General features: G+C 39.4%; 4 protein-coding genes across 4 annotated transcripts; 1 reads left to right on the top strand and 3 right to left on the bottom strand.

Annotated features, from left to right (window-relative positions):
- Window positions 1-2,879: 2,879 nt before the first annotated feature.
- On the bottom strand, window positions 2,880-7,629 carry LOC136241153 (exostosin-like 2). Its single transcript, XM_066032331.1, has 5 exons — window positions 7,409-7,629; window positions 7,005-7,325; window positions 6,352-6,425; window positions 5,740-6,079; window positions 2,880-3,051 (listed from the first exon to the last, which is right to left on the bottom strand). The coding sequence occupies exons 1-5, from the start codon at window positions 7,551-7,553 to the stop codon at window positions 2,900-2,902; spliced, it is 1,032 nt and encodes a 343-aa protein (XP_065888403.1). The 5' UTR covers window positions 7,554-7,629; the 3' UTR covers window positions 2,880-2,899.
- A 966-nt stretch (window positions 7,630-8,595) lies between these two features.
- On the top strand, window positions 8,596-10,491 carry LOC136239851 (uncharacterized). Its single transcript, XM_066030602.1, has one exon. The coding sequence runs from the start codon at window positions 8,596-8,598 to the stop codon at window positions 10,489-10,491; it is 1,896 nt and encodes a 631-aa protein (XP_065886674.1).
- A 2,658-nt stretch (window positions 10,492-13,149) lies between these two features.
- On the bottom strand, window positions 13,150-17,154 carry LOC136239850 (uncharacterized). Its single transcript, XM_066030601.1, has one exon. The coding sequence runs from the start codon at window positions 17,152-17,154 to the stop codon at window positions 13,150-13,152; it is 4,005 nt and encodes a 1,334-aa protein (XP_065886673.1).
- Window positions 17,151-18,647, bottom strand: LOC136239849 (uncharacterized). The gene has a single exon (XM_066030600.1). The coding sequence runs from the start codon at window positions 18,645-18,647 to the stop codon at window positions 17,151-17,153; it is 1,497 nt and encodes a 498-aa protein (XP_065886672.1).
- Window positions 18,648-22,470: the final 3,823 nt, after the last annotated feature.

Below are 22,470 nucleotides of genomic sequence, written 5' to 3'. Positions count from 1 at the left end.
CTGAAATGTGAGAAAAAAATCCACTTTTCATTTTTAGCTGTTTTTCAGGATCCAGCTCAACTTGTACATACTATATAAGACTTTTGGCATCGACTGTCATTTGTCCCTCAGGTTCACTTTATCATTACTTGTACCGTCTGATTTTTACACTCCATTATCCATGTCAGTAAAATCTGCATGTGTATCTGTAAAGCATTAAATATACCTATAACATAACTGTAGCGGTCATGATGTAACCAAAACAAATTTCTGATTAATCATGCACTAAGGATGTAATGGTTATTACTGTGTCATTAACAACAGGATGGTCAGTTTGTGTATGAATCTCAATAAATAGATTATATATATTATGGCAGTTACTTGGAGACACCTTCAAAAAGTTTATATGGCTTCTAGAGTGACATTATGAATTAGTTTCATGAATCCTATTATAGCTATGTCAATAATATGTTGACAATAGAAACAGTAAACAGGAAGAATTTGGAGGAAATCAGACCATAAGTGTGTAATTTTCCTGGGGGCTACATTTATGGACCTTTTGTGAGTATTTTAAATGACTGCTCTTTCAGGGGTCATGATCATGCTTTTGTTACACATGTTGAATAACTTTTGTCTGATAACTTCATAGCTATACTTTAAATTTAATGTCTTGTATTATACGTAGATGTGCAATTTGTAGATAATGTATGTGTGAAATTTGTTAGAATTTTAAACTTGCAGGTATTCTGTTTGGCATGGCTGATACTGAACTATCTTCACTACCTCATAATATTATAAGCAAAGGTTGTGATGGCCTTGTGACCACTTTAATTTCCTTATTGTAAAACAAGTCATTTAATCCTCGGTGACTTTTTAATTTTCAACAAAGTTGTTACAGTCTGAGAAACCCATTCTTTAGCCATTAACTTGACAACTCATAACCTGTATTTTTTGATGAGCATCAATGTGAAACTCTGTTAATAAACTGAACTGTTGCTGGCACAAAAATGAGGTAAAGTTTCAAGTAAATAGCTACGTAGCTAGCTAGATACATTAGCATAACTTAGGAAATTATCAGTTACCAAACTTTGATATAAGGCTATGGGAGTCGATAAATTTAAGTTATATATGAAATTTTGGGGTCTTTATTGGGTATGATATTAGTGGTTCAAATAGTTAGTGGAATACTTTTGGCAATGTTTTATTGCCCGAATGAAAAATTTGCCTTTTTTTCAGTGGCAGAACTTAGTTGGGATATATCCAATGGGCATTTTTCAGGTATTTTCATGCTAATGGGGCGTCTATATTTTTTTGTGTGTTTATTTGCATATGGGGAAAGGTCTTTATTATGGTGGGTATAGAAAGATAGAGGTATGATATGTGGGTATAGTGATATATGTAATTATGGTAGTAACGGCATTTATAGGGTATGTTTTGCCTTGGGGACAAATGTCTTTTTGGGCGGCAGCAGTAATCACTAATTTTATTTCAGTTGTTCCTTATGTGGGGCAGGATATTGTTGTTTTGATTTGAGGTGGGCCGATGGTTTGTAATGCGGCTTTAAATAGGTTTTTTAGTTTTCATTACTTGTTTCCTTTTGTTTTGTCCTTCTTGGTGTTAGTTCATTTGCATTTTTTGCATAAAGTGGGGTCGAATAATCCTATGGCTATATAAGGCTATTTTTCTCAGACTTGGGTCACATTTCACTTTAATACATACTGTGTATTTGTGCATGGTGTTAGGGTAATTACTCAAAGTTACCAGTTGTTATGCTCATCCCACGTAACTGTACCAGTTATTTTCTGTACGAGTAACTATAATTAAGTTGCTAGATATTTTCTTATGATCGTAGGCCAACTTTTATCCATTCTGCAACAGTTAGGAGTGTATGATTGCATGCATACACTTTCTTGAAATGTAACTTAACAGCTGAGTGTGTCCATCAGTATATAGCTGTTCGATAATTCGTATGTCCGACAAACATAACCTACGGTGGTGTGAAGCAAAATTATACAGGTAGTTACCAGTACAGTGGTTAGGCGGTATAATTCCTGAAATGATGTTTACTTCACACTGCTAAAATCTAGGCGTATTCTGTCCATGATACTGCTGCTAACCTGGTAATAATAATTTTGAGGTTATCTGAAACATTTTGTGATTATTCTGCATTCAGAAAGTGCATGTGAACTTGCTCTGTACTACAGTAGCTACCTTGCACTCTGAAAGCTATTTATCTTACCTTTTCATGCTATGGTTGAATACCACTCAAAATCATGCTCATTGATCACAACATAGACACACACATCCTGCTCTTGGTTGTCTGATCTCCCCAAGTAAACATGCATGCTTACGCTCTTCCCATAGATACCTTACCCTGCTACCTGGTATACCTAAATGAATGAAAATTCTTGTACATATTGATAGGAACATGAAAGTCATAGCATTGACTTACATATGAATCATTTCTTTTTAGGGTTGGGAAGTCCTTCAATAACTAATGTAATTTGTCACTCCCTGTCTAGTACAGTGCCAACCAGTAAAGTGAAACTGTACACAATACAACCTGCATCTTTAGTCTTTGCACAGATCCATCCCTGGGATAGATCAGATTGACATGATAACTGACCATGCCACTGTAGTGCTAAACCGTCTACTTTGCCACAGTTCCGCCGTCATGTACTCATGCTAAATTTCTACATGCAGCTGTAGCTATAGCTAATTCACCTTTTTCTTTGCAATAAACAAAATGACACTTTTGTACACTCATGGCTGAGTCAGGCCATGTCTATCATGTACAATACCAGTCAGATACCGAACCAGTTTAAGGTGCAACCAATGGTTTCATTGCAACCAATTGTTGCAACCAATGCTCTTTGATACATAGTTATGTACTCCATGACTATGGACACTGAAATTATCATTATTTTGGATAAACTCTATGCATAATTCGTGTATATGTATAATGTAATGGTAGAGTTCCATTAAAGAAAGTTGCAAAGTTGTTAAGGCACTCAGTCCGTTCTTCATAGTGGGTCTTACGTGCTGATAGTCCTTTTGTGCCTCCAATATAATCTGTAGAATAATGAAATAAGGAAACTTAACACCTCAATATGAGAGTACAGCTATATAAAATCTTCCAGTGTACACATCAGGTACATAGTATAGCAAAACTCACCAATTATGGACTACTTAATAATTATGGACTACTTAACAATCATTTTTTGTAATCAGCTGTCCACCACAATGGAACACTGAACAATTTCTTCCATCCTACTAAATCTCTTATCTACCAATACACAAACAAACCTGATCTGTTCCACAATCTAAAGCATATCAGAATGGTAGTGTTTATTGCTGAGGGCATGCAACTATCAACCATTGATCGTCTCTATCTACCAGTATTACTGACTCATGTGTAAATATCATTCATCTTTTATTGATCAACATCAGGAAACTGTGAATACTTTACTATGAACCAAGACACACGTGTGTTGTGCGGCCAAGAAAGCCAGCATGCTACACCATGAGTATATTGATAGTAAGAAAGAAAACAACCTTTTCACACGTGCATAGCTCCATGACCCCTTCCCCAAAGCACACCATTTTTGCATTATAGCTGTCCGCAAGGTAGGGTAGGCCACACAGCAAATTTGATTAAATTCGCAAACAGCCATTTGCGAGATATGGGAATTCAAAATTTCATTTTAATTTCTTCATGTTTTTCTTCTTAAACTGTAGGGGGGGCTACATGGGCTTCAATTTATTTTTGTACACTTTGCAAAAATTGCTATAAAATGCAAATATGTAGCTTGATCGCCTCGATCTTTGGCATAAATGAAGAGCACATAAAGGAGGATTCATGTACCAAGTTTACTGTGAATCTGATGAATATCCAAGGAGTTATGAGTGTTTATTCATATAAAAAAGATCAAACGTCTGTCACAGCTACAGGGCAAACCGAGTATGGGAATAGCTTGAAAATTGGTGTGTACATAGGCTGACCATTGTAGCAGTGCCTTTTGATAGTTTGCTATAGAATTACACTACAAAATTATAAAGCAAAAACCACACAAGCATAAAATCATGGGATTGAGATACTCTAATAAAGCAGTCACCGCGGGGTAAAAAGGTGCATTAAAAATGTCGAAAACAAACTTACCAGAGTTTTAACCAGGGACCACCATACCTAACACCCGCATCCTTAACCACTGCTGCTATCTTGGCTGATCACTTCACTTAAATCCTTCTTTATAAATGAAAATTCTAGTTTAAATCTGCTTATAGTAAACGTTTATAAATTTCATAGATCTACCAATAGAAGTACTAGATTGTTCTAGAACATTCTATGTATGTTCTATTAGAAATCCTCAAAAATCCACACTCTATTAGAGTATTACAATAATTACCAAATATTGAAGTAAATCATGCAATATATCTACATGCAATAGATCTACCAATGGAAGTTCTAGATTGTTCTAGAACACTCTATGTATGTTCTATTAGAAGTCCTCAAAAAAAGTGTGCACTCTATTAGAGTATTACAATAATATTGCCAAATATTAAACTAAGGCATGCAATATAACTGATAAATTTATAAGTCTGTCTTCAATAATCATCATTGTATCTGCATAGAAAAAGAAAAAAAGTGAGTAAAATCAAACCCTAAAGTCAGCCATAGGCTGATTTTGGGGCCTTATAAAGTACAAAAAGAAGGAAAACGCACAAAAAACAGCCAAGCTGTGAAAAAATGGTGCAGCTTTAAAAGGCCTGGGTCAAAAAAGGTGTGAAATCAAAGGTGGCAGCCAAGAAATGGCTGCAATGCTAATGAATTTTAACAATGCACACAGCCATTATTAAAACACCTGTTGCACATGTCCCTATACTGTACATAGTTATGTAAATTTATATTTAGCTGCTGTTTACACAACAGTAACCTCAAAACCATTGTATAACTTCAAAGTGCAAAATTGGCTTAAGTGAAACCAAACATGAAATTTCACAACTTTACAGGCTAGCACTATCACTAACCTGTTTGCAGTTGAAACGATTATTTCCAAATCTGGTTTTTCAACATTTGAATAGTCTTTCTTCATTAGTAGTGCCATTATCATTTCAAAGAAATGTCTACAATGCTTGCTATCAACATTCCGAAAGTAGGCAATTACATCATCTAACCGTGCGATAGTACAGAGAAGACCAGTTATCCCTGTCACTTAAGGGCATGGCTACTACAGAATAAATGCAGGGGCTACTAAAATGCTCGTCTGAAGTTACAGAGCACTTAGAATGTGATGCCATGGACATTGAAACCACCATATGGTGGCTGTGGTGGTGAGAGGGTTAACAGGAAGAACAAAATGTAATTTTCATGCAAAACTCAGTAGCTCCATAATTCCTAATCCAAATGGAGCTATATAGCCTGGTAGGGCAGTCTACATACCAAAATTGAAAGAAAATTAATTTCCTTAATCATTTTATAAAGTGTTAGAAAGGCCTTTCAGTGGTTCAGAAGAATTAACCACTGAGAAATAATGTGAAAACCAACTATGTGTAACAAGTGCATAATCGAGATATCTAATAATGCAGTCACCCTAATAGAGAATTCAGTTACATAATCATTGTTTAGTCACCTATGCTTTAAACCATCCTAGCACACAGATATGTAATCTCAATACTACTAAAAATACATACACGGTTGTTATTAAACAGTAATAAGTGTGTATGCACAAAAAAGTGTTTCAACACCTATATAATACTCACATGCTTTGACTGCCAAATTCTTGATACCTTTAATAGGGTTTACAACAAGAGCACCTGGTTGTTTCCAACTGACATCACCAAGAAATTTACTGACCATGATATTAAACCATATGTCTTCACAATTCATTCTAGCATTAATATAATCAAGCACCTTTTCAGGTACAAAGTTGGTGTCAAAATACATTTCCATGTACACCCTGTGAAATAAGGTAGTACCTGTACCCATCATTGAGTAGCCAGGATAGATTTTGGTGCCTGGATAGACACCATACCAAAATGACCCATCTTTCTGATATGTGTAAGTACGCTCTTCAAATCCAATAATTCTCATTCTAAAATGCTAAATGGAGGATACAAACCTTAGACACTAGTTATCCAGTAGACCCTGGGTTATCCAACCCTCACTTATCCACACCCTGAAATTGAAAATGACTGTTTTATTAGAGTATTTTGGGTATAGGTGTATGTTCTATTAGAGTATTTCAACAGAACTCTGTATATAAATGTATGGGTTTCAGTTATCCAAACAATTCACTTATCTGAACACTTTTATTATTACCTGAGAACAAAGGGGTTCGGATAACCAAGAGTTCACTATATTATGAAAATAACCTGCCAAGTTCTAAAAGCAAACTCCAAATCTTGAATGTCTTCAAGTTGTCGGTCATCATCAATTACACAGACACCTATATGAAAAATAAACTACATGTCTTCCTTGCAAACTAAGGGTCCTAGAGTACAGGCCGGCTGTGGGTGTGTGTCTGGTTTCCAACAGCTGTATGTAGGCTTAAGCCTATCATGTTAAATGTTTCAATTATTTTTCTGGAAATTCATTTTTGTATCAATTCTCAAAATGACGCCTGGCTTACCTATCTAAAAATATTAATTTGCATGAAATTTGTGTCAAACATAGATGTCTTATGCCTGGCTGCTAAGGTGCTGTGAAGGCACTGTGAAGCTGATATCTGGCCAATATCATTTCATGGCAAGGTACAAACCCTCAAATTCATGATCCCTACTATACAGTCCATGGTATATGACGAGTGGCAATATGCAATACATAAACATTGCATTAAGATTCATACGTGCAGGCACTCATGATGTAAGGTATAGCTCATAGCTAGTTGTCAAATGCATGATGCATGGCCTCTGCATGGCACTTAATGAGCTCTCGTAGTAGGTGTTTAAAATCTAGTGTCATGCAGAGAGTTGGCCAACTGAGACTATGAACATGCAATTTTGCTGTATATATATTATATACTCACAGTCAGTCTCTATCTCTTTTCTTGGCTTGAACCTGTTGGTCAAATAATTTTTTGTTTCTTTGACGAACACGATGGGCACAGCACACTGATTATTCACTTGTAAGATGTTGTGTGGTATCTTAGCACCCACGTCATTCCAGATCACAACAATTTTGGCTAAATATTTGGTCTTGCAATAGGTCAACAACAATGGTGGAAGGGTCTTTACTCTTTTATACGTTAACATAACAATAGTAAAACTGTCTTTCTCGTCCCTTCTATCAAAGATTGCCCATTTGTAGTGAGACACTTTAATATCTGTCCCCGCCGTTGTAGAACTTCCTACAGTGGTTGATATACAGGCATTACTTGTAAGTCTGGTCGAGGGTCTGGTAGTTTACACACTGTCACTGTTTGTACATTACCTGATTGAGTCAACGAATCGTGGTGACCACAGATCTGGTTTATGCCACTGCCGGTGTAATAAAAGTACGTTGCCATACTCAGCGAAACAACTCCCCAGAATAATATCGTGTAAACACCAACTGTTTTCGAGTTTGAAGCGTTCATCGCTAGTTTGTGAGTCCATAGATAAATAGACACCCCTACCTGAGTCTACTAACAAACATGGTCTTGGCTGGGTGTGGCTATTTGTGGACCACATAATTTATTGCTAATGCGCGTTGTCGTGGAATCGCAACTATGATCAGGCGGCGCTTGCCCCTCAGCATACCATCAGGTAGGCACCAGCCTATTATGCTTTTAATTTTGCCTATTATGCTATGCTGCAGCGAGCTGCAGTGCTAAAAAATTTTGCCTATCATGCTCATAATTATGCTCAAACTTTTGCTACAATTCCCATGTTTTGTTAGCTACTTTCTAATGGACTGATAATGATAAACTTTGGTAGGGTCCGCAACGCGAAAAATCGATATCCTCCAATCAACTACCTAACTATTGTCATGTGTTAGGCTAAGTGTAACTTGAATAACACCAGCGTGGCAGCCAAGTTTGTCACTTTCTTCTGGTAGAAAACGATACAAATGTCTTAAAATGTTGAGAGTGAATATCGTGGCATACGAAGAATCCTACGAACTGCTGCAACGAAAAATCACGTGATTTTAAGGTGGGGTCTATTCTACGGAACGGAACGGAACGGAACGGAACGGAATGATGGACTAAACTACGGAACGGAATGCTTTCTCAAATTGAAGATTGCAGCTTACCATTGCTGTACAAGTTATCGGTGGCACTTCCAGCTGATAAACAAACGTACCCCAAGAAAGATAAAACGAACTTAAGGATCGATTGTGGGTACTTGCTGTTTATCTTCGGATGTATCAAGTAGGAACTTAACGCATGACTTGTTTTTGCTAATGTGTGAGTTGTTTTTGCTTACTTTGACTTTAGACATTACCAGAAATAGTTGTCATTGACGGTTGCATGGCTTCGATTGTTTAATTAGAGTGTTTTATCAGTTTTTCTTCAATATCTCAACAATCTTATTTAGTCACATCTTAAAAATATTTTCTTACATAGTCTATATTTCCTTTCATTTGATCAAGAAAAAATTCAATGTTTTAAATTTCTAGTTTTGGTTTCTAATTCTATTATGAATAGGCTTCAGTTTGCCATGGTGATTAATGTGGTTATTATAAAATATGTGTATGTAAAGTGGACAGAAGCTGGAGAGGAACCACCTGGTTGGTACAAGGCGCGAGTTGGTCAGTACTTCCTAGACAGATCGTGTAAAATTGTTTATGATGACAGTGATGATCAAGTTGTTTCTGAAGTTGTTGCTTTACATACAATAGAGTGGAAACCATGTGCTAAAAGAGCAAGGAACTTTGTCTCCCTTGATGGGAAACCTGCTTTTACCAAAGCCAACTGGAAACCATCAGTTAAATTTGCTGACTCAATGGAACACTCACTCAAAGGATATGCTGACGATGTCACTTTGATCTCCTGTGATATCGATGTTCATAAATCAGTTTTACAAACAATTGACCTGAAGGCAGCAGATTTGGACTTGACTTTTAAACCATCTAAATGTATTTCCTTTCTATTTGATGGCTCCAAAGTTGCGCCAATGGGCCTGCCATTATCCAAAGGTACAACTAGACCCATCACAGAAGGCCAAACCAAATTTTTAGGAAAGTTAATTGATGTATCTTTGAGTGCTACCAAGAAAGCTGCAGGCAAGCGTATGATAAGCCATCTTACTGACCTACTTTCTGCATCTGACTCACTCCCCATCCGTGGTGAGTACAAACTGTGGATTTACCGGAACTATATTCTCTCACTGACACGGTTTCATTTGTGTGTTGATGCTGTCTCCAGGGGGACCATCTCCAAGTTAGAATCTATTGCCACACGGTTTCTGAAGAAATGGCTGAATTTGCCCCGGAGTGCTACACGAGTTATTCTGTACTACCCAGGTGTTTGTTGTCCTAGTATTTCTCATGTCTCCAGGGAGGCAAAACTAAGTTTGCTAGCCTGTGTCAGTGCCTCCTCTGACTTGTGGCTCCAGGAACTTAACCTCCATTTGCGTCTTGGGAATGTTGCTCTACAAATCCAAGACAATGACTATTCCATCCTGTCGATTGCTCAAAAACAATTATCTGCCTTCCCATCAGCTCGGTCGTTATATATTAAGGCTAAGCACCAGTTGTCAGATTCCATCAAAGCTCAATGCAAAGACCATTTACAGTCACTAACTGTTCAGTCAAAGTTTGAGAGTTCCGCTGAACTAGAGAGCTTCTGTAAAACTTGGAACAGGATACTGAAGGGATTCCACCCCGGTCAATTGTCATTCCTCCTTCGTGCAGCATCTGACACTCTACCCACCGCTGTGAATTTACAGAGATGGTCCATCCTATGTGAAGCGAAGTGTTTGCTTTGCGATTCACGGCGCCCAACAACTGCTCATGTTTTAAGTAGCTGCCCTGCAGCATTAAATCAACAGCGGTATACCTACCGTCATGATCAGGTTCTTCGTGTTTTGGCCACTAAACTTTCTGAAGCATTTGCTGACATCCCATTTGTTGAAGTGTTTGCTGATATACCTAATTTCCATGCTGATAATTCTCCACAGTCTACAATTCCGATGAGTCTCCTTATTACATCCTACCGTCCAGACATTGTAATATATAATTCCCAGAGTTCTTCCATCACTCTGTTGGAACTAACATGCCCTCTGGACTCCATCCATCACATCCAGTCTGCTCACAATAGGAAGCAAAGCAAAACTGAGTATCTGCAGCTGTTGGCTGAATTTGATTGCCTAAATATTGCTAACTATTATGACACCATTGAAATCACGGTACTTGGTCATTTTCAAGTGTCTTCCATCAAGAATTTATCTAGTTTGTTAAACTTTGTTCAAGCTGATATAAGGATTTCGAAGCACATTATTAAGGAATGGTTAGATGCTGCTGCCTCTGCCAGTATCTCTGCCTCTCAGAGAATTTTTCTAGCACGAAACTGTACAGAGTGGTGCACAAATTAGACAGTTTTATTTTTGTAATTACAGTAATTATTCTTTTTTGTTGTTGTTTTTGCCTTGCCATGCCCACAGTGTAGTCCTCTACTTTTTATGTTCGCATGCTGTCCGAGGTTTCACATGCCTATTTGTTTTGTTGTACATCTTTTCATCACAATTGTTAATGATGGTTATCTCTCACTATCACAAGTGTTGAAGTACTAGTGGAGAATGACTTTTTGACCTATAGTTAAAGCACAGTGTATTCACCAGTACAGATATCCATCAAAAGGTAATACACTCTAATATAACATACAGCAATACATCTTCTTTTGTTGTGTGTCTTGCAAATATACCACTCAGATGCAGTAATAAATAAAATAAACACATTTTAAAAGAGATATTCTCTATCTATCATGTCTGTGTTAAAATTTATCCAAGGATAATAAGCACCCTAATAGAGCGCTCAATGACCGGATATGTATGTAAATTTCTGGTAATGAATGTACAATTTGGGGCTCAGCCTTTCTAATAGGCATAAATCCGGCAGTATGTAGCTACACTACAAAGGAAACAAGTATGGTGACAAGCTGAATCAACTCTGTCAGGCTAAACAGAATAATCTAAAGGAATTTTGTGCAGTGTGTGAGGAGCAAACATTCAGATACCTCAAGGAGGCTATATTGTGTGAACATCAATGATTCATTAACAGAATAGTGGACTACATAATGTCAGATATCTTAGCCTGAGTAGTGAGTTGAATCCAGGATGGGGTCTATTTTACAGAATGGAATGTATTCTGAATCAAAACTTACAGCTTGTCTAGCCACTATCATTGCTGAAGTTGCATTCATCAGTGGAACTTCCAGGAAATGGAATAGGATAATAATAAAATATTAATAGCTGTTTCATGCAGTGCATTGTTCTATTACCTGATATATCAAGCAGGTCTCTTCAATTCATTTATTGCATGACCAAGGCAAGTTTTGTTACTACAATACAGTAGCTGATTGGATGTCAGTTGTTTCTGGCGATCTTGACAAGATAAATAGTTTAGAAGACCACTCAATTTCTTCAGTTTCAGAGCGTAATATCCACAGAGAAATTAACTAGAAAGTTACTGGTGACAGGAAAAGTCTAGGTGATCATTACTTTATTCAGTTTAATAAACAGAATATATGGTTGATTGAGTGAGGTATCACTTGCAGAATGTTCAGACAACCAGTGATGAGATGCATGCATGGATTCATTGAATTTTTGTTACAGTTGGAGACATTAAATATCCAAAAGCAAACTGACTGTATAATATTAATTCACTTGCTTTATATTTTCTCAATTTTGAGCCTGTATACAAATAATTAAATTTTTCTCAGTCCTAGAATAAGATGGGAGAGAAAATTTATCTTTGTTTACCTATACTGTACAACTTCAAAGGAAATGAACAATAAAATTAATAAAACCACAACAAGGTGAATTACAGATTTAAATATTAATTAGAGCCTTTAGATAATTATTGTTCCAAAGCAAAATTGTAGATGGAAAAAACAAGGACTGGTGATATCTTGGTTATTTAATGACAGCGGTTGGAGATTAAAAGGGTGGTAACTTCTTGTTCTTGAATATGTTGCAAAGTGGAGGTACAAATCAAAATGGGATATCAATTTCATTATGAAAAATTTGTATACTTAAATAATCTAGCATCACTGTATTCATTTGTCCTCCACTTAAATATGCTACAACAGTGTCGGTACATTGGCAGTCTACCTTGAAATCTCAACTCTAGAGTAGATCCAACACAGAGCAGCCCACACTGTAACAAATACATGTGATCCCACTGTAATTTCATGGACCATGCAGCTGGACTGGGAATCACTTGAAAATAGATGAACAAATTTAACCTGTTTTGTTTGAAGTGAAGCACGTGGAATGTTACACTTAAGAAATCCTAGGATTCTTAGGTGGTATGTAATTAATGTGAGTGTTCCATTTCTGGTCTGACTAGATACATTGAAATTATACACACATCTTGGTCCAAATCCCATTTGCCTGGTGGCTATGGGCATGGTTTCACATGCATAGCTAGGCTTATAATTGAGATTTGGTTGATCTTGGAGTTTTGGCATTTGGCCTGATTCAAGGCTAGCAGTCAGACACATCCTTGAATTTGTGCAACAGAAAAAATCAGTTCACTATTGAATACAGCATTAGTCCACTGCACCAGCTGTTAATAACTCCAAGCATACAATTTAGTGATGTTCGCAGAATATAGCCCCTTTGCGATCTGCCAAAATATTTGCTCCTCTCACACTGCACAAAATTCTTCAAGTTTTAATTCAGCTGGCTCTTTCCTGTTACCAGTGTCTTCCTGCTTGCTTTATTTGTACACTGACATATGACTTGAAAAGCCGGCCCAGACTGTTTTCTAAAGTCAAAATGAGCAAACCAGCTCAGATAAAGTGCCCTTCTTGGTATATCCGTAGATGAACCAAGGATGAACATCACTGATTGTAGGAGATTCCCCTTGGCGGCTTAACGTCCGACTCTACAACTCTACTAAAGCACGAGGTAGCGTCACGTGCGATCACTTAATAATCTGATTACGTCATACGTATACATACAATATGCCACACTCCCCCCAGTTGACCACTGGTCAACTCGGTACATGTAATCATACACTAATAAATATTAAAAATCCTGTTGCTCAGTCATCCACATATGGACTTGCTGTCTGGACTTCCTTGCTGCTTCTCTCACAGGTTTAGAATTTGTGACAGTGTCATCCTCTTCATTACTGACCATCTCCACATCACTAATTGGCTTGGGATTGCTTACATCATTGTCAGTTTGGGGCATCACTTCCAGTGGGTACAGACAAGATGTGGGCCTACGCAGTTTTGTAGGCTTGCCATTTGTAATGACCTTGATCACTGCACCGCGTACCTGGCCATCATTGCTTGTCATCAATTCAATCACTTTGCCCAATTTCCACTGACTACGTGGAGAATGCTCATCATGGACTACAACTACTTCTCCGACAATTGGCGATCGGGGAACTCCAATATTTGTTGTAGTGTGACTTCTCTCTCTGAGTTCAAGGAGATAGTCATCCCTCCACTGTACCCAATATTCATCGAGGGCTCTTGTGAGAAGTTGTAGTCTAGAATTGAGATCTTTAGGACCCACGGTGAAATTGTCATCATTGATATCTGTATCAGTTCCAGAGCCATCAGGAAGAGATAAAACTCGGCGTCCGGCTAACAAATGTGATGGGGTCAGAGGTTCCTTTAGGTCTTCACTAGATAAGTATGATAGTGGCCTCGAGTTAACTATAGCTTCTACTTCAGTGAGTGCGGTCAACAGTTCGTCATATGACAGCTTGGCTCTACCTATGGTCTTCTTCAAGCATCGCTTCACAGATTGAACCATTCTTTCAAAAAATCCCCCCCACCAAGGCGCTTTCTCCAGGTTAAAGGACCATGTTACCTTGAGGTCTGTTAGGTATTGAGCTGCTGAAACAAAGGTCTTTGCATTGTCTGAGATGACTTGGGTTGGTACACCCCTTCTGGCTGTAAAGCGTTTGAATGCTCTAAGAAAGCTCTGGGTACTCATGTCTGGTACCAGTTCAAGGTGAATGGCTCGTGTCACACAAGACGAGAATAAACAGATCCAAACCTTGTTATCTGACACTTCAGCTGTTGAAACATAAAGTGGACCTGCATAATCCACCCCACAATGTGAAAATGGTGGAGCTTCCTTTACCCTGAATTCTGGCAAGGGCGGTGTGGGAACTGCTTTAAATTGCAAGCCTTCAACTTTACGACACCTTAGACACCCATACAAGATTTTCCGAACAAACTGTCTGCCTTTTGCAAACCAATACTTAGTCCTGACCTCGGTCAATGTATCTTTAACTCCACTGTGTCCACACCGTTCGTGAGCATGCTTCGTAACTAGGGTGGCAAAATAATGCTCCTTGCATAACAGAATTGGATGCTTCTTTGAAAGGGGGAGGTCTGCCTTGGATAGTCTCCCGCCACATCGCCACAGCTTATGTTTGTCGGAAAACAGCTGCAACTGAGACTTCCATGACTGGAACCGTGCATCCTTTTCCAAACAAATCTGGCTATCAAGTATCCAATCAAACTCTGCTTGTTCTATGTCAGCTACAGTAATATTCCAATCGATGACAGGTTTGCTGCCCTTAATGATCGACTTAAATCGTAGCACAAACTTCCGTACATATGCTGTCACTCGCAATAACTTGTGCAGCGTACTAAATCGCTTGCAGTCAATCAGTTCGCCAATTCCGCCACTCTTTACAGTTACCAACATGCTGCATGACGGCATGCTAGCTTTCACCTCCATTTCAGCAATGCATTCTTCTGATATGGTGATCTGTTGCTGCATTCTGACAGGGGCAATACTACTTAACCAGTCTGGTCCATGTCTCCATAGTAGGCTTGCATCCAATTCTTGAGGTGAGGCTCCACGCGATGCCATATCAGCAGGATTGCTTTTGCCTGGGCAATGGAACCAGTGATCAGCTGGCATAAGGTTCCGAATCTCACTGACTCTATTATGCACAAATTGCTTCCATTCCTTGTCTTCCCCTTTGATCCAGTACAGTGCTACCATGGAGTCTGTAAAGCACTGGCTGGAACAAACCTCTATGACTGTTGCAAGTGCTGAACGTACACGCGTGATAAGCCTTGCCAGTAATAGACATGACAACAATTCAAGACGAGGGATGGTCTGCGTGTGCAGTGGTGACACTCTGGTTTTTGATGCCACAAACTCTATTGAATCATTTCCAGTATGTAGGTACACAACGGCACCATATGCAACGGTTGAAGCATCACAGAAACCATACAGAGAACAGGGCTGCTTGCTACCTGCAGAAGCGAAATAAAATCTGGGAATCAACATAACAGTACCATGAAATTTGGACACTATTCCTTTCCACTTTAACTCCAGCTCCTGTGGCAATGGACCATCCCAGCCAATCTTAAATCGACACAGCTCCTGGAAAAATATCTTCAAGGTGATTACTACAGGAGATAAAAACCCCAATGGGTCGTAAATCCGAGAAGCTACTCCCACTATGTTACGCTTTGTGGGCTTCAGTTCATGGAGAGATCTGGCAATGTTGGTTAAGTCAAATTCAAGATTGTCGCTAGACGGGTTCCACCTTACTCCCAGAACCTTCTGATCACCTGTTGCGCAGCTACCAGCAAGTAAACCGTCTGTGTACGTGGCATCTTCTTCCACAACTGTGTTGCTTGAGGCAATGTTGCTGCCTGCTTCCGGACTATTAGCATCAATTCTGTGCTGGAGACTTGCGGAACTTGTGACAAACTTACGCAAGTTGAAGCCACCTTCTGCGAAAATCTTCCTTGACACTGTATGAAGTTCATACGCTGCATCATCACTATCTGCGCCATATGTCACGTCATCTACATATATAGATCGTGAGAGTGTATCCACTAAGGCTGGATGGCTGTTCTGGTATGTCAGGAGGTGGTGGTTGATAGTTGCATTAAGAAGAAATGGGCTTGATGATACCCCAAATACAACTCTGGTAAACCGCATTGGTACAATGTTAGGCAAATGATCATCTACATTGTCAACCCACAAGAATCTAAGAACATCTCTGTCTTGCTCACTAACCGATACCATCAAAAAAGCCTTTTCTATATCAGCCACTAGCGCTACCTTGTAGCTACGAAACCTCAAAATGATGTCGAATATGTTTTGAATAAACTTTGGCCCAGAGAATAAACAGTCATTTAGGGACGGGCCTCCTGCCCTCGCAGAAGCATCATAAACGATTCGCAACTTGGATGTTGTCTTGTCCCTACGGATAACTGCATGATGTGGAAGATAATGTACAGTCCCACTAGCACTCTTTGGTGAGTCATCAACCACCTTTTCAATGATGCCTTGCCTAAGCTGTTCTTGCATAACTGCATGATACTCCAGTCTCACTTCTGGGTCCTGACGAAGCCTTTTAAGGAGTCCTTCAAGACGTCGTTTAGCAAGGCAAAAATTGCTAGGTAGTTGCGTCATCTTGTTTGGCTTCCACGGGAGGCTTACTGTGTAACGACCATGGTCGAATCGAATGCTATCAGTGAAGTCATCGTACACTGAGGGTTCTGCTGTTGTGATACCCAGAGACTCTAAATCCCAGAATGCCTTTAGAGAATGATCCAAACGCTCTTCAGCTGAGCCAATGTGTAAGGAATGAGTAGTATGCAAGCTAACAGAGTCACCTTGGGTGGTGAAACTAGAGACCGGTCCTGAAAGTACCCAGCCCAGGTGGGTGTGGATGGCTGTAGGGCTGTTTTCTGTCTGAATAACTTTTCCAGTTGCTATTTGCCAGTAGTAATCAGATCCGATCAAGGCATCTATCTGCAATTCGTCACCAATCCGTGAGTGGTCAGCTAGATCAAGACCTTCGAGGTGACTGTACTTTGCCTTGGTGTATGCTATGGGTTGGCATGACAGGGGTTCACAGATCAAAGGCACTACTGAGAACGTCACCTGGATGGTGTCTCCAGTTCTAAGTGATATCCCAACTCTAACGACTTCAACAGTTTGGACAGTTGCGGTCTCTGATCCGAATGTTTTGATCTGCACTTGCTCAACATGTTCTGGTTGTAAGCCTAGTTCATCTTTGACTCTTTGTGTCATGTAAGACCGCTGGCCGTTTGCAGCAATACTGGTACCTGGGTCTTCACACAATACAACTGTGTCGTAGGTGTAAGCAGTTGTTCTGCAACATGAGTCTGTTGATGAGACGGTGGTTCTGACTGCTGCAAACTAGGTGGCCGAACTGTCAGTGAACCAGACTGTGAGGTAGGTGGCTGAGGTGATTGTGAAGTGGGTGGTAGCTGGGTAGGCGGCTGTCGCGTTGCAGCAATGTGATTCTGAGAGTTATATCCTTGTGTTCTGTTACCTTGGGAACCAGCATACTTATTCTTGCAAATACTTGTGTGGTGATGGCCATTACAGTGTGTGCATTTGACTGGAGAACGGCAGTCTCGGCTAAGATGATGTCTTCTAAGGCACACAAAACACCTCCCTGTTCGCTTCAGAATTACTTTCCGTTGATTAATGTCTGTAACAGCTGTGCACGAGGATGATGTATGACCTTGCCGGCAATAAGAGCACTTCGGTTGCCCTTCATTGGCTAGGAGTGCTGCCGCTGTATGCAACTGCGGCCCTCGTTGATCATGACTAGGACCAGAAGCTCTCTCATGTGCACTAATTTCCTTCTCAACAATACCCATCAAGTCATCAATGTTCCACTCGTCATCGCCAATTCCTCTATTGATGATCAGCCTAAGTTCGTGTGGCAATCGGTTCATAAGAAGTGATGACAACAAATTTCCATATGAATCTACAGGAACCTCAAGTGATTTAAGACTGCGCACCTGAAATTCTACTTGGTCATATAGGCCACGAAGTGCCTTTATGTCTGATCCTGATTGAACTGACTCTAGCTCTAACAAAGAGTCCATATGTCGAGAGATAATCTGTTGCTTGTTGCCAAATCGTTTCTTGAGAGTATCTATAGCCTCATCATAATTGGGATCAGTGAGCTGTAATCCAGCAATAGCACGCAATGCAGGACCCTCCAAGAGGGAGTGCAGGTAGGTGAATTTATCAACTGCAGATAAGCTTGAGTTCAGGTGGATGGATGATTCAAACATACTCCAAAACGACTCCCACTTGGTAAGGTCACCATTGAAAGATTTTGGTGTAAGCTTGGGTAGCTTTACTTTACTTCCACCATCTCTGTCGCTTGGAAGTTTACTGGCGGGTGGAGGACCTGTCGGGGTTGTTGCAGACGGGGAACTTCGGCGAGTACTAGATACACTGGGTTTATTTAAAATTAGCTGCTCTACACGGCAAATCACTTCCTGTAACCTCTCTGAGAACACATCCGCCTGTTCTATTTCTTCATCGATGGCATCATTTTCAATCAGGGTTAAGATTTCGTCATCAAGGGTGCGTATCTTAGTCAGCTTTTCGGTTAACGAAACTTTCCACTGAAGTAGTTTGTCTGGCGTAGCGGCTGTAGTGTCGGTAGCCTCCTCTATTTGGCGCATTAGCCTCGTGGCCGAAGATCTATGCCCGCCTCTGACTTTCTTATGTCTCGCAAGGGCTTCGTCCGTCGACATATCAACACAATATGTTATAAGAAAACCCTTAATCTTACTACTAGATCAACTGCCACCGGAATCGGACGAGTCTTCGACGAATTCTAATTAGTGCCCACCAACTGGAATCAGGGATCAGTCTAAGGGAGTCAGCAGCGAAATACACATTCACACAAAACAATGACTAGCCTGGTCGGGTACCGTTTATAACCCGGTACCAAGGTGTCCGCGTTTGTGGTTCAAATTATTCAGGAGTCTAGATTTCTGCTGTCTGACTTATCGCAGCACGTCCCTAGTTCAGTCTGCGGCTCGAAGGATCATGTAGGAGATTCCCCTTGGCGGCTTAACGTCCGACTCTACAACTCTACTAAAGCACGAGGTAGCGTCACGTGCGATCACTTAATAATCTGATTACGTCATACGTATACATACAATATGCCACACTGATACAGCTCATCCCACAATTAATACTTCGTTACTAGTGACAACCAACAAGAACCCACAATCGATCCTTTATTGCTTTTTATCTTATGTTTAATCACCCACTGGAGGTGCCACTGATACCTCGTAAGGGCAGTTTCAGCAATGGTAAGTTGCAAGCTTCAATTTGAGCATTCCGTTCCGTAGTTTAGTCCATCATTCCGTTCCGTTCCGTAGAATAGTCCCCAGGGCCACCTGATTTTAAGACATTTGTATCGTTTTCTACCAGAAGAAAGTGACAAACTTGGCTGCCACACTGGTGTTATTCAAGTTACACTTATCCTAACACATGACAATAGTTAGGTAGTTGATTGGAGGATATCGATTTTTCGCGTTGCGCCGGGGACCCTATAACTTTGGCTTATGAACAACTGAAATGTACTCATTGTGCATTAAGAATTTGGCTACATTGTAAACTATAATAACAGTCATGTCAAATAACTACTTAATGCCATATGAGTGGCATCAACTGTTCTGTTATTGTAAGTCAACCTTTTTCTGTGGCATGCATTTTTACTTACAGTATAACAATTATTCTGCCTATTATGCTAGCATTATGCTTGATGCTTTCAGGCACCTATTATGCCAGAATTATGCAAATTAGGAATTCAAAATATGCCAGCATAATAGGCAGGTGCCTAATGGCAGGGGTGGGGTACAGAACCCCGCTTGATCTCTCCTTCCGACTCCCTCCAAAACATTCTTTGTATGTACAACACCTGCAGCAAGCCTACATGCTAGCCAAAGCTCGCAACTAGCTAGTTATTTATTGAGTGTTGGACACATGTACAGCCTAGACTAGAGTATATGCCACTAAAACAAATGTATACAAATTTATTTGTAAATAGCTAGTTACACACCAAAATCTGTTAAATGTATAGCTACATTAACCTTTCAGCATTCCGAGCATTTGAAGGGAACTGCAACTAGAAACAGAACTTCCTGATTTTCTTTCCAGCTCCTTGAACAGGGGAACATCTTCCCAATGGTATAGCTTGCCAGTGAGAGATAATTATGTTACTAGACTGATTAGTTTAAGGAAACTGATTAGTTTTTTTTGCCATTGTTACATAGCATCGAGTCCAGTAGCTAATAGCACAATCCCTTGTTCCAATCAGTACAGTACCCAATGATATCCAGACCAGTAAAGTTCAATCTAGCTACCAAGTTGTCAAGTCAAGATCTATACATGGCAGCACTAGAGTTCCATCATTATGCTTCAACATATATTGTTACAATGACTGATTTGATATACATGTTTAGCAGCATAGCTAATATCAAGCACCACCAGCACCTGTTATTATCAAGCTAGATATCCATAAATGGATTTATAAAACAAACTATATTGTGAAAATAATTCTAAAAATTAAAACATGAGAAAAGAGCAGATTGCTGAAAAAAAAGAAACAAGAGTACGTTCTCAGCACTTATCTGCTCCGCTGATTTATGAAAACTAGTGCTTTTTTCCTTAGTGCATATTATATCAAATAGAGATCTCTGTGTTTAACAGCTTGTTTGATGACCCTTGGTTTTGTTCCACATGCTGCTTGGCTCCATCACAAATCCCAGCTACAAGAGCTGCAGGACTATCTTGTGTGAGTTTTAATGCACTGAGTGTTATAGCTAAAAGACTGGATTTTATGGCATTTATATGTGCACACCAATGTGGTAGCAATAACAGTGACTTTCCTTGATGAGACTATTTCTGATGCTTTGATTGCTGCAGATGGATATACACTGCTTTTTTGACAAGACCGCAATAGCCATGGCAGTGGAATTTTGGTATTGACGATGTCCTCAATTATTTCATTCTTCCATAGGGACCTTGAGTCTGACTGTGAAATACTTTAGCTGGAGCTGCTTACCTGTAGAAGTAAAGTTAATTTCATAGCTTTTTATTGTCTTCCAGGTGTCTCTGTGGATGATTTGCAGCAGCTCTTCACTTCCTTTTCTTGTGCTATATACAACTTCCCTTCTTCCACTGATTGACATAATGTGTGTGGTGATTGGAGCTTGACAGTACCTTCGACAAGTTCTTCCACTTCTAACTTCTTATGTAACTTTATTCAAGATCACTCATTTACCCAGCTTGTATGCCATCCCAATTGTGATGATCACATTTTAGATGTTGACTAAAGAATCTAATGTATTCTGTGTGTCTCTGTGGGAGCTAGCCTTCATGGTTGCAATCATGATGCAGTGTACTTTACTTTACTTACTACCTTGCCTCCAACGCCATGTAACCAGCAATTGCTTAAGTAGGATGCTGATCCTGATTTTCTTAATGAGATGTTTCACATGCTCCTTGGGATGTCATAGATTTTGATTTCAATATTGACCAGTGTTGGCTGCAGTGGAAAGATCTCTTTCTCACAGCGATTTATCAGGTTATTCCATCAGTAAAATGAAGCAAAAACTTAAGTATTGGTTTTCCCATTCAACTATTGATCTCATCCACAAGAAGTGACAAGCTTATAAACTCAATCCTACTCCAGCACTCCATGATAAGTACAGAAAACTTAGTAACATTTTGTGTAAGTGCTGTCAGGATGATACCATGTTTCTGTTTCTACTGACTACTATTCTAATCTCAAAAGATTTTTGGCACTGGATCAACACAGTTAAGAGGTTTAGATCACCAATTTCCCCATTATTTCATGCATGGCGTTGCTGATGGTGCTGAAAAGGCTAGACTATTGTTTCTTTTTTCAGTGATTTCTATGTTTATAAATGATCTTCCATCCACCTCTTTTTATCTGATCCAACTTTGCTATTTGCTGGTGACACCAAGATATTTTGTCACATACCAACAAACAATGGGTTGAAAAACATTGATAGCCTTCAAGAGGATATAAACAAACTAATTGCCTGGTCATCAATAGTGGCTTCCTTTTAACATCTCCAAATGTAAATCCCTTCATCTCAGCAGATTCAATCCTGGACATGCTTCTAAGGGAAAAGATTTAGGGATGATAATTTACGAGCAACTGATAAAAGTTTTGCCAGCATGTCATCCTATACAACCACTAAAGCTAACTGTACTATAGAAATCATTAAAAGGCTTTCACAAACTTCTCCACTGAAACCTTACAAAACATTGGCACATCCACAATTATAATATGGAAATGCCGTCTAAGGCCCTTAACCGTGCAGATTTTCAAAGAGCAGCTACAAGACTATATAGTGCCATCTATCAGACATCTATCATATGAACAAAGGCTTCTTACTCCAGATTTACCACCTCTCAAATATAGACATCTATGTGGAGACATGATCAATGTATACAGGCAAAATCTTTAATTTGGCTCAAACTCTGTTATTCAAAATGGATGTTCCATCAAGGACCAGGGGTCACCCATTCAAA

This window comes from Dysidea avara, chromosome 12 (genome assembly GCF_963678975.1).
Source record: "Dysidea avara chromosome 12, odDysAvar1.4, whole genome shotgun sequence".
Classification (NCBI taxonomy): Eukaryota; Metazoa; Porifera; class Demospongiae; order Dictyoceratida; family Dysideidae; genus Dysidea; species Dysidea avara.
Note: the sequence above shows the minus strand (reverse complement) of the source record. Positions and strands in the feature narration are given on the sequence as shown.

What these genes read in the sequence shown, in the direction of transcription:
- LOC136241153 (XM_066032331.1), bottom strand. Translation starts at nt 7,553, where the DNA reads ATGAACGCTTCAAACTCGAAAACAGTTGGTGTTTACACGATATTATTC. An exon ending in TTGCTTTTAGAACTTGGCAG is followed by an intron (nt 6,080 to 6,351) that starts GTTATTTTCATA and finishes TCCTCCATTTAG; the next exon opens with CATTTTAGAATGAGAATTAT. An exon ending in GAATTTGGCAGTCAAAGCAT is followed by an intron (nt 3,052 to 5,739) that starts GTGAGTATTATA and finishes ATTATTCTACAG; the next exon opens with ATTATATTGGAGGCACAAAA.
- LOC136239851 (XM_066030602.1), top strand. Translation starts at nt 8,596, where the DNA reads ATGAATAGGCTTCAGTTTGCCATGGTGATTAATGTGGTTATTATAAAA.
- LOC136239850 (XM_066030601.1), bottom strand. Translation starts at nt 17,154, where the DNA reads ATGACACAAAGAGTCAAAGATGAACTAGGCTTACAACCAGAACATGTT.
- LOC136239849 (XM_066030600.1), bottom strand. Translation starts at nt 18,647, where the DNA reads ATGTCGACGGACGAAGCCCTTGCGAGACATAAGAAAGTCAGAGGCGGG.